Source organism: Eretmochelys imbricata, chromosome 5 (genome assembly GCF_965152235.1).
Source record: "Eretmochelys imbricata isolate rEreImb1 chromosome 5, rEreImb1.hap1, whole genome shotgun sequence".
Lineage (NCBI taxonomy): Eukaryota > Metazoa > Chordata > Testudines > Cheloniidae > Eretmochelys > Eretmochelys imbricata.
This window is the reverse complement of record NC_135576.1, coordinates 135,108,136-135,120,117: the sequence shown is the minus strand read 5'-3', so window position 1 is coordinate 135,120,117 and position 11,982 is coordinate 135,108,136. Positions and strand designations below refer to the sequence as shown.

At 43.2% G+C, this 11,982-nt stretch overlaps 1 protein-coding gene across 2 annotated transcripts in view; it reads left to right on the top strand.

Annotated features, from left to right (window-relative positions):
• The first annotated feature begins 12 nt into the window (after window positions 1–12).
• The window catches only part of NCBP1 (nuclear cap binding protein subunit 1), a 60,231-nt gene continuing 48,261 nt past the window's right edge, over window positions 13–11,982 (top strand). The window contains exons 1-6 of one of the 2 annotated variants that reach the window (XM_077817968.1): window positions 13–115; window positions 3,293–3,381; window positions 5,273–5,402; window positions 6,931–7,087; window positions 7,567–7,674; window positions 11,304–11,425. In XM_077817968.1, coding sequence (XP_077674094.1) covers window positions 3,363–3,381; window positions 5,273–5,402; window positions 6,931–7,087; window positions 7,567–7,674; window positions 11,304–11,425 — 536 coding nt within the window. In that variant the 5' untranslated portion in view covers window positions 13–115; window positions 3,293–3,362. The remainder of the gene's footprint in view (window positions 116–3,292; window positions 3,382–5,272; window positions 5,403–6,930; window positions 7,088–7,566; window positions 7,675–11,303; window positions 11,426–11,982) is intronic. The other variant, XM_077817967.1, reaches the window with a different exon arrangement.

The following is an 11,982-nucleotide window of genomic DNA, read 5'->3' as shown; positions in this document are numbered from 1 at the left end:
CCGCCCCCCGCCGCGCCGCCCGGCCCCGCCCCGCCCCGCCCGGCCCGGCTCGGCTCGGCTCGGCTCGGCCAGGCCGCCAGCATGTCGCGCAGGCGGCACAGCGACGAGAACGATGGTGAGCGGGGCGGGCCCGGCGGGGGGCGGCCCGGGGGGCGGGGTGCCGCGCTCGGCCCGGCCGGGACCCGCGGGGCTGGGGGGAAGCGCCCGGGGCGGGGCCGGACTCTGCTCGGCTCTCCCCGGGCCCGGCTCGTCCCGCGCCGCCTCCGAGGCGGACGGACGGACGGACGGAGCGGGTGGCGGGGGCGGGGCGGCCGCTGTGGCCGGGAGCGGAGCGTGTCGCGCCCCCTTTCCCGGCCGGGCTCTGGTGCGGGGCGCCGCCGCCGCCTCCCCCCCCCCCGCTCGCCCACCGTGCCCCCCATGGCTGGGGGGTTAGCGGGGAGCCTGGCGGGGCCACAGCCGCCGCTCCGTCGCGCGGGGCGCCTGGGAGAATAGGCCGCGAGCGCGCCGCAGCCAGGACCCGGCCCCCGCACCCCGGGGGTGGGGGGGGTTACTTTGGTTTCTCGGGTGCGTGTCTAGGGTGTATCTCCCCAAAATGAAAACCTACCCTTAGCGATGCAAGCTGCTTTGTTAGAGGGTCTCCGTTCATTGCTTCTCACTCTGCTACAATAAATTGAGTTCATGTTTCTGTTTCCGGAGCATTAATTTCTGATCTTTAATGTTCTGGAAGGTCATTGCTTACGAAAATTAGGTGATTGCCAGTCCGATGGCATTGCCTCTTATATTCTCTTGATTTATGAAGTGGTGGACACAAGCAAGAACGTTACTTTTGCTAATCTGTTTCACTTAATGGCATAGCAACAGCAGCTTTGAATAGCATTATACCGTTTTAAAAACATTTTAAACTGTCTCTGCCTCCACCTGCTTGCTGTATGTGGCCTAGGAATCTGCATCGGGATCCACTAGTCTAGACCTGTGCAAAACCTATCTGATTGCAGTGCGGGTGTGTATAGGCGGAGGGGAGTGTGCTAGCAGATTGTCATTCAGGAGTTGAATATGGTGAATCATTGTATAGTAGCCTCAGCCACCAATATGCTGGCCCCAAACGTCCCCTTCCTCCCCATCACCACATAGTTTTTTGATAACCTGCTTTAGATGGAGAGAAGATGGAAAACAAAGGCTGAAACAAAGAATTTCTGGCAGCCTATGCTGAGGCTGTGTTACCGACCACAAGAACCTTCCTCTCAGTCTCTGCTGAACCTGTCAAATCATGTTTTAAGGAGCTAAACCACTTGTGTGGGCTGTAGGCCCTCAGTACCAGCACTAAGCACTGTGAAGAACTAGCATTCTGCCTCACTGAAAAGGAGTGCACGCTTAGGATTTCTTCCCAAACAGCATGGATCTGCTGTCATGCCTGCAAACAAACAGGCAACCTCAGTTTCCCCATTTCAGTTGTATGTGCAGCTGCTAGGTAAATTGGTGAGATGATTGGATTCAAGTGCCAGCAATATGCAGATGACAACCAGCTCTACCTATTCTTCACTGCATACAGCCATGCCACTATCACCAAGATAGTCCAGTGCTTGGTGATACGTGAACAGCTGGCTGAAGCTGAACCCAAGCAAGACAGAGTATGATGTTCACTTTGGAGAATTTGCAGACGGGGGCGATCTTTTTGTTAAAGGTACACACTCACAACTGATCAGACTGTCAGTCTGTAGATTAGCGATGCTCCTGGATTCCTTGCTGACACTAATACGATATACCTGGACATAAAGCCATCAGTCCACCTAGTAGAGAATGCTACAACACAGGTTACTGGGAACACATTGAACTTGTCCTGCACTCTACAGTGGCTTCTTAGAGAATGTCACATCAAGGTCCTTTATCTTGAAGGTGCTTAATGGCCTGGGCCCAACATGTCTAAAAGATCAGCTAAAAAGCTCAGGCATGAGAACTGTGGTTAACAGCTTCACTCCCTTAGCACACTAGAATTAAGAATTTTATTAAGATTATGTTAACCAGAAACTGTACCTTTTTTTTATTTTATAAGGGAATAAGGTACAGATTATCAAGGGGTACGAAGTTTGGTTTAGGATCAGATGGTGTAAGGAATACATAATCTGCAATATCCCCAATTGGGGTAAAAAGTTAACAGGTCAAAGTACCCTCATATCTCAATGTCTGTATGTTGTTCATCTAATGGCTACGTTCAGGTGTGGAGTATGAGTGGATACGATGATGAGGATGGATTGACCCTCATTTGGTGAGATCTAATGTTCAGTGAGTTTATGGTTCCAGTTCATATGGTCCAATGGAAAAAGTCTCTCGGTCTTGTTCTTTATTACTATAAGGGGAAGATTCATCTGTGCAGGATGCAGACTTTCTCAGTAGCCAGTTCCAGGCTGGTCACCGAACTCCCATAGGAACTAAGGACCATTACAGACTTCACTACCATTGCTCTAGCTGCAAGGGGCACTACTTCCACCTTGCCTTCTCTACCACCAGTGTGCAGCTTTTAAAACAGATTAAACTCTACTAAAACAAAGTACACAGTATGTACAGTTCTGCCCCGGGGACATGGTGAGAAAATGAACCACATGTGATATCCATCAGTCATGTCGCTTAATGCCCTGGTGATGACAGTGAGATAAGACCATATATAGAATAGAGGCAGCTTTTGGGGCATATATGGTTAACTTGGTGCAACCCTACAGACAGAGAATCTACTGCTTTTTCTAGCAACATTTTCAGCTCTGACACGAGCACTGAGTTTAACTAAAATTGACTCCAAAAGGTCTTTAGTGCTTGCTTGCTTGCTTGTCTAGTCTTTTTTCCAAAATAAAAACCTTGATAAGTAAAAGGCTACATGAGCATCTTTGGTGCCAGATAATCCCATATGGTACTTCGGATGAGCAGTACTTAGGTATTGCTAACTCTATAACATGTGTTTAACTTCACTCTGCATGTACCACCAATACTGTATCTTGCCACTTTAGCAGAAATACACTTCCAAAAACTTTTTTCAAATAAGAAGGTGAAAAGGACTTGAGTAGCTGTGAATAAAATGTCTACAGAAACTGGATATGTTTTAAATAATGTTAGCTTTGTTTTTCATGTTTGTTGGATTTGTCTTAAATAATGGCAATACCTGAATGTCTTGTGGGTAGTTTTTTATTATAGTACAGAACTGGAACATGAGCGGAGGCTGACAGAATTATTCAGAATTTTTTTTTAAAAGCAGTCAAGGAATTATTTAACTGGTATTCTTGGTTTCATGAATGTATTGAAACAGGAGGACAACCTCACAAAAGGAGGAGAACGTCTGAGCCATCTGAAATTGAAGAGAGACTGGAATCTTTAATATGCAGAGTGGGAGAGAAGGTATGAGTAGCAATTTCTTATGACACGTTGGGCTATTGGTTTTGAATCCTTGGATGTAAGAGTTTATGCTTCTGAGAGAGCTCTGTCTACTACAGGGGTGGGCAAACTTTTTGGCCGAAGGGCCACATCTGGGAATGGAAATTGTATGGTGGGCCATGAATGCTTGTGAAATTGGGGGTTGGGGTGCAGGAGGGGCTGAGGGCTCTGGCTGGGGGTGCGGGCTCTGGGGTGGAACCAGAAATGAGGAGTTCAGGGTGCGGGAGGGGGCTCCGGGCTGGGGCAGGGCTCCGGCTGGGGGTACAGGCTCAGCTGGGGATGAGGGTTTGGGGGTGCAGGAGGGTGCTCTGGGCTGGGACCAAGGGGTTTGGAGGCAGGGAGGGGGATCAGGGCAGGGGGTTGGGGTGCGGGAGGGGGTCAGGCGTTCAGGCTCCGGGTGGCGCTTACCTCAAGCAGCTCCCAGAAGCAACAGCATGTCCCCCATTTCGCTCCTATGCGGAGGGGCAGCCAGGCAGTTCAGCATGCTGCCCCATCTGCAGGCGCCGCCCCTGCACCTCCCATTCACCATGGCTTCCGGCCAATGGCAGCTGCGGAGCCCCTTGGCTGACCCTATGCATAGGAGCGGGAGGGGGGCATGCCGCTGCTTCCGTGAGCCGCACAGAGCCACAGGCAGAGTGGGGCAAGCCCCAGACCCTGCTCCCCGGGAGCAGCTCAAGGGCTGGATTAAAATGTCTGAAGGGCCGGATGTGGCTCTCAGGCCATAGTTTGCCCATCCCGGTCTAGTACATGAAATGAGACTTTTGTATCAGTGCTTAGTAGTGTAGTCCTTAATCTAGTGAGTGGGTGTTGAGTGGGAAAAAGATATTGATGGAATAAATTCAAAAAGAGAAGTGCAGGGTTTTTATTGGGGGATTTTGATGGAGGGAAGGTATAAACAAAATATAGGATAAGAGGAAGATCCCAAATGCAGGGGAGACTGCTAAGGATGGGAATCAAAAAGTGAGGGTGGACAGGGAGAGAAGGGGAAAACAGGAAATACACTGAAGACAGCTCCAGAAAAAGACCAGTGTATTATAGAGAAGGAAAAAATGGCATGAAGCCAGGTAATGAAAGAAGGTATAAAATAAGTAGTAAGTAGGACTGACTGGTTAGAGTTTGTAAATAGTAATTTAATTTTAATTTCACGCAGTTTTCTATACATACTTTAATTATATTCTGCTAGCTGTAACTGGATACTACTCCGTGGATATATTGCCTGTTGAACACTGGTGAAATTTATTTGAATAGTATGTTCACTAACTTTTCCTGCTGTCCAGATTGCTGAAATAGTAAAAACCTTAGAAATGCCTTTGTGGAAAGCTAATTGGCAATGTTCAATTAAATACAGTGCACAACTGTTCTGTTTCTTTAAATGTCAGGGAGCATAGCAGCACAGGTATCTCACTTGGAGGGTAGGCCCCTGTATGTTTCAAGACGCAGACTATAGATACTGAAGGGATCTTTTTAGTTTTTCTCTTTTTAAAAACATTTCAATGAGATTAGGATGGTCCTCCCCCTTAATATATTTGCAATAGATTTGGAGTAACAAAGAAATAAAAATGGACTACCTTCAACAGTTCTGTGTGGAATTCAAGAGGTATTACTCACTTTCTTGTTTTATTACTTATCTGCTGTCTACTTTCAGCAAACTAAAAATATCTTGTGTAGCCAGATGAAATTTGAAACTCACTCGCACTAAAAAACAAAATGCAAAATTTTATTCTTACCCAGATTTATCTTTTATCAATAAGAGCACAATAAAATAGTCTTCTAATCAAACAGTCTTGTTACTGAAGGGTTGGCTGGCTATCCCTTGATTTGGTTGTGATGTGTTTCTAATTATCTCCTTTCTTAGAGTACTTCTTCTTTGGAGAGCAACTTGGAAGGCCTAGCTGGTGTCTTGGAGGCAGATCTACCGAACTACAAAAGCAAGATACTAAGAATTCTTTGTACAGTGTATGTATGCAAAAGATTTGTGGAGCCAGGTGATGATGTATTATCTACACTAAATGCTTTTCAAACATATATCACATATTTAAAATGTTCATATGAACAGCTCATACATTACTGACACTTCAAATTGGCAACAGTAACAACTGGAGGGAAAACTAACATACTGTGTATGCACACTACATTCTCTTAAGGACTTAGTCTGCTCTAAGAGCAGTTAAGCAGACAGAGGGTCCCAAACCTACTCCCCACCACGGGAAGCCATCTTTCATTATTGGTAGTGTGGGTCTGCAGGGGAGGGCCTTGATGCTGAGCCACCTCAGATGAAGCTGTCACTGATGTCGCTTCTGGCCCTTGGTGTTGCACTTCTTATACTTTCTGTATCTTGTGTAAGATGAAGTGCTAAGCTCCAGGGTAAGTGAAATTAGAATTGAATGTGCGGTCAAATGATATCACAGCCACGCTTTTCTGAGAATTGTAATGAAACTTACAATCTTAGTCAAGCAGTTAATTTGCTTCCCACAGCAGTAATGCACATGTCAGGGTATAAAAGTACACATGAATATAAAACATAGTTAAGGAGATGACCTAAAATTATCATCAGAACCATCCCTTTGAATTTCTTAAGCACTTTCCATTTAAAATCAGTCATGTGGATGCAATAGCCTTTTTATGTTTAAATTTAAATATGCAATGCAAAATGGTGTTAAGTGTCTTATGTATTCCTGGTGTTTCACTGTATTTAAAGGAATTACACAAGGGCAAACAAAAAGTACTTGTTTAGTAGGGCATACAAATCTTCACAGCCTCTAGCTCTTCAGCTGCTTAGTCATATTCATATAAAAATGTATATGAAAGGGGTGAGAAAAGAAAGTGTGAGAATCACTATTTCTACTCTAGTTTAGTTTTTTAAAAAACCCTACATAAATTGTTTTAGGACTCTATGATCCTAAAATCTACTTCGACCCTTTCAAGTTCAGCTGCTGGTTCACTAAAATTAAATTGTTTTGGTGTGAATCTTCTGTAAAATGATGCTTTCTTGTGGCTTTTAAACTTCAAAGCCTCTTTATAAAATAGTCCTCAAAACACCTCTATAAAGTGTTGTAAAATTTCCAATAAATGCCATTCCAGGCTCTTAATGCCATTTTTATTGTCAATAACAACTTCTATCCAATTCACATTAACTTCAACGTGAGACAGAGGCTACCGCTGGTGGATATTAATGCACAATTGCTGCAGGCTTTAGAACCCAGTAGTTTGAAACCATCTAGTTCTCACCCACTGGAATGAATTGAAGGGAAAATATTTTGAAATTGAATTTAGTAGTAGTTATATTCTCAGTAGGATTGTAGTTTAAAAACATTGGAGAGTATTTTTCAGAGCAAAGTAAACAAATCTAAAGAAAAGTTAATGGTCTGGGTGGTACTTCTTATACTAGAACAAGAAATAGATAAGTTTAACCTACCCTATCCAGAATCTGAGATGTTGTATAATTGTGGCAGGTGGCATATGACAGAGGTTAACATCTGATGCAATATTCTTTCTTTTCTGCGTTTAAATCAGTGCACGTCTGTTACCCGAAAAGCTTACTGTTTACACAACACTAGTTGGGTTGCTGAATGCCAGGAACTACAATTTTGGTGGGGAATTTGTAGAAGCCATGATTCGTCAGCTCAAAGAATGTTTGAAAGCCAATATGTATAATGAAGCTGTGTATCTAGTAAGTATTTTTTTTGCCTCTTATGCTCCTTTCCCCTTAACCTGATGTGCTGTTCCTGTTACACCTGCCAGAAGTAGGGTGTCTCTAATTGTGATCCTGTGGAAACTGGACTGTTCTAGAGTCAACATGTGGTATTCCATAGATGTACTAGGAGAAGATCTGAGGTGTTCAAGAGATTTTTTCCTCCCAAAAGAAATAAAAATTTTAATTCATTCTTTTAGAGAGTGAATATTATTACATAGTTTAAGGGGCAAGGCTTATGAGTTGTTCAGGGAGGGACTCTTTTTACACTCCATGCTTCCTTTGTGCTACTAGGCTAGTGCTAGTAACTTTTTTTGGCCTAGTAGTTTGTTTTAGTAGCTGAATGAATATTTATATTTGTTGTCAGGTCTCAGATTTACTATTTCAAACTTGCTGAAGTTCTTGCAAGAGAATAGTTTAAAAATGTATAACATCAGAACTTTTCTTTACCTCATTAGGTTCGTTTTCTATCTGACCTTGTTAATTGTCATGTAATAGCTGCGCCTTCAATGGTAGCCATGTTTGAGAACTTTGTGAGTGTGACTCAAGAGGAAGACGTGCCCCAGGTAATACAGGAGTCTTTACTTTGTGGATGACTTGCTATTCCATCAGGAATTTTTCACAGCCAGGCACTTACAGTACCAGCAATGTAAGGGGTTAAAATGGGCTGGTGCAATGGTAAATTCCCCAAGTGGGTTGCTGACTGTTTTTCCTTCTAGCCAGACTATGGTAGCAGTGGCAGCTGGAGAAAAAATAAAGTCCTTGGCCCTTCTATGGTCGGTCAGCTCAGGCAGCTTTCTTTACTTTCCAATTTGGCGTATACGTAATCCTCAGTGAGACTCTGCCAAGTTTGTGTTTTGAAACTTTAAAATACTGATCTAATCCGAAAAATGACTCTAAAAATGGCTTTTGTCACTCAGGTTTCAGAGTAACAGCCGTGTTAGTCTGTATTCGCAAAAAGAAAAGGAGTACTTGTGGCACCTTAGAGACTAACCAATTTATTTGAGCATGAGCTTTCGTGAGCTACAGCTCACTTCATCAGATGCATACCGTGGAAACTGCAGCAGACTTTATATATACACAGAGAATATGAAACAATACCTCCTCCCACCCCACTGTCCTGCTGGTAATAGCTTATCTAAAGTAATCATCAGGTTAGGCCATTTCCAGCACAAATCCAGGTTTTCTCACCCTCCACCCCCCCACACAAATTCACTCTCCTGCTGGTGATAGCCCATCCAAAGTGACAACTCTTTACACAATGTGCATGATAATGAAGTTAGGCCATTTCCTGCACAAATCCAGGTTCTCTCACTCCCTCACCCCCCTCCAAAAACCCACCCCCATACACACACAGACTCACTCTCCTGCTGGTAATAGCTCATCCAAACTGACCACTCTCCAAGTTTAAATCCAAGTTAAACCAGAACATCTGGGGGGGGGTAGGAAAAAACAAGAGGAAATAGGCTACCTTGCATAATGACTTAGCCACTCCCAGTCTCTATTTAAGCCTAAATTAACAGTATCCAATTTGCAAATGAATTCCAATTCAGCAGTTTCTCGCTGGAGTCTGGATTTGAAGTTTTTTTGTTTTAAGATAGCGACCTTCACGTCTGTGATTGCGTGACCAGAGAGATTGAAGTGTTCTCCGACTGGTTTATGAATGTTATAATTCTTGACATCTGATTTGTGTCCATTTATTCTTTTACGTAGAGACTGTCCAGTTTGACCAATGTACATGGCAGAGGGGCATTGCTGGCACATGATGGCATAAATCACATTGGTGGATGTGCAGGTGAACGAGCCTCTGATAGTGTGGCTGATGTTATTAGGTGGTATGTGGTTGCGGGGCTGGCCTGTCTCCCAAGATTTGTGAGAGTGTTGGCCAGTCCTTGCCTCCAGACAGCCCCGCAACCTGAAGCAAATACTCACCAACAACCACATACCACACAACAGAACCACTAACCCAGGAACTTATCCTTGCAACAAAGCCCGTTGCCAATTGTGCCCACATATCTATTCAGGGGACACCATCACAGGGCCTAATAACATCAGCCACACTATCAGAGGCTCGTTCACCTGCACATCCACCAATGTGATTTATGCCATCATGTGCCAGCAATGCCCCTCTGCCATGTACATTGGTCAAACTGGACAGTCTCTACATAAAAGAATAAATGGACACAAATCAGATGTCAAGAATTATAACATTCATAAACCAGTCGGAGAACACTTCAATCTCTCTGGTCACGCAATCACAGACATGAAGGTCGCTATCTTAAAACAAAAAAACTTCAAATCCAGACTCCAGCGAGAAACTGCTGAATTGGAATTCATTTGCAAATTGGATACTAATAATTTAGGCTTAAATAGAGACTGGGAGTGGCTAAGTCATTATGCAAGGTAGCCTATTTCCTCTTGTTTTTTCCTACCCCCCCCCCCAGATGTTCTGGTTTAACTTGGATTTAAACTTGGAGAGTGGTCAGTTTGGATGAGCTATTACCAGCAGGAGAGTGAGTTTGTGTGTGTATGGGGGTGGGTTTTTGGAGGGGGGTGAGGGAGTGAGAGAACCTGGATTTGTGCAGGAAATGGCCTAACTTGATTATCATGCACATTGTGTAAAGAGTTGTCACTTTGGATGGGCTATCACCAGCAGGAGAGTGAATTTGTGTGGGGGGGTGGAGGGTGAGAAAACCTGGATTTGTGCTGGAAATGGCCTAACCTGATGATTACTTTAGATAAGCTATTACCAGCAGGACAGTGGGGTGGGAGGAGGTATTGTTTCATATTCTCTGTGTATATATAAAGTCTGCTGCAGTTTCCACAGTATGCATCTGATGAAGTGAGCTGTAGCTCATGAAAGCTCATGCTCAAATAAATTGGTTAGTCTCTAAGGTGCCACAAGTACTCCTTTTCTTTTTGTCACTCAGTGACTTTTAAATTAATTATGACCCAATTTTAGAAGAAAAACGTTTTATTTTCTAACTGCCAGCCATGCAGATCCACCGTGGTCTCTGAGAGTCAGACTGTGCGCTTTGCTGCTTCTGCATCATCATCAGTAGTGTAAAGATTCTGCAGGCCAGATGAGGGCCTCAAGGACACCCATGCAATTCCGTTGTCTTTAAACAGACTTTTCACATAAACGGAAAGTTAGTAAACAATTGTATTGATACAGAAGTCATAACTGAATACAGGTCTCGTCTTTATGAAAGTTGGCAGATATGCTTTTGAGTACACCCATAGGGGAGAACTCATGACGAAAGAGCCCATTTTTACAGACTATTCCTTTAAGGCATAGTTCTGTTTTGAAAAGCAATTGTCAATTTCAATTTGAACGAAAATTTTAACATTGTTAAAAACTAGGTGTTTTTATAATGAGATCCTGAGACTGTGTTAAAAACAGACAATGGAGTTTTATTATGCTTTCCTGCAGTGTTTGAAACAAAACCTGTATGTCAGTGATTGGTTTCACTGGCCAAAGAACACACACAGTGGCAAGTAAATTGATTTTAAAAAAAAAATATATTTACTGCTTCTAATCTAAAATATTGGTAAGAGATAAAGATTGCTTTGTAGTAAAGTCGCAGCTGACTGCTCAATCATTACAATGAATAGTGCTGGTGCACAGTATTTTTGCCGTACCAAGTTAAGTGTGTGTGCAGTGTAGTTGCACTCATGTCAGTCCCAGGATATTAGCAAGACGGGGTGAGCGAGGTAATATCTTCTATTATCTAAATCTTTTAAGAAGTTGGTTCATTTAAAAGATACTACCTTGACCACTTTGTCTTAACCTAAGTGTGCTTATCTAGATACTTAATGTCATGAACATGAACATATCTCAAAAAGAAAAGGAGTACTTGTGTACTTTGTTAGTCTCTGAGGTGCCACAAGTCCTCCTTTTCTTTTTGCGAATACAGACTGACACGGCTGCTGCTCTGAGACCAATGAATGAGTCTGATATCCACATGCTGAAATACATTCACGCTTTCAAACGCAGAGCTGCTGAACACACCTGTGGGTACTGGTGGCTCTGCGAACTAGCACTGAAGTATAGTTGCACTTTTCTCTCCATGGTATTCAAAGGAACTTATTCTTTCTAATCCCTGCCAAGTAAAATAGGATGTTTCTTGAGAAATTCCTTGTTAAAAGTATGGAACTTAATTTTTAAAGTTTTTTTTGTCCTTGTTCTCTGCAGGTGCGATGTGACTGGTATGTGTTTGCGTTTCTGTCATCTCTGCCCTGGGTTGGGAAGGAACTGTATGAGAAAAAGGACGCTGAGATGGACCGCATTTTGTCCCAGACTGAAAGCTATTTGAAGTAAGACTACAGCCAACATCAATCCCCTCTTCCCTGATACCTGGTGAAATGTAGAATAAATAGCTTTGCTTATTGATGATTCAAAATTAATCTAAAATTGTAAAACCTGATAATTCTCAGAAGTCTGACACAGTGAAATGGCATAGATTGTGGGATTCTTTTAATACGAAATTATTTAAGCACCTCTTTCATACTAGTTGATGCTCCAAGTTTTTTCCATTTGTCTAAAACTTGTTTAGCTTTTATAATGGTGATGCAAAAATGATGGAACTCTGTTTATTTTGGACTGTTTTGAGGGTTCCTTTAACAGCAGCTTATTAAAGATATAGGACTTGTCTTTACTGCAGTGTTAGCTTGTGTGGTGCCCCAACCCAACTCCTGTCCACATACAGATCTATAGCTTAAGTTAAATAGTGCTTTAAATTTGAGCTCGCTGGCCAGTTGGGCTATGGGTTGAAGCTTGAGTGCTGCTAACACTCAAGCTAAGGGTATGTCTACACTATATGAAATTAGGTCGAATTTATAGAAGTCGATTTTTTAGAAAGTGATTTTATACC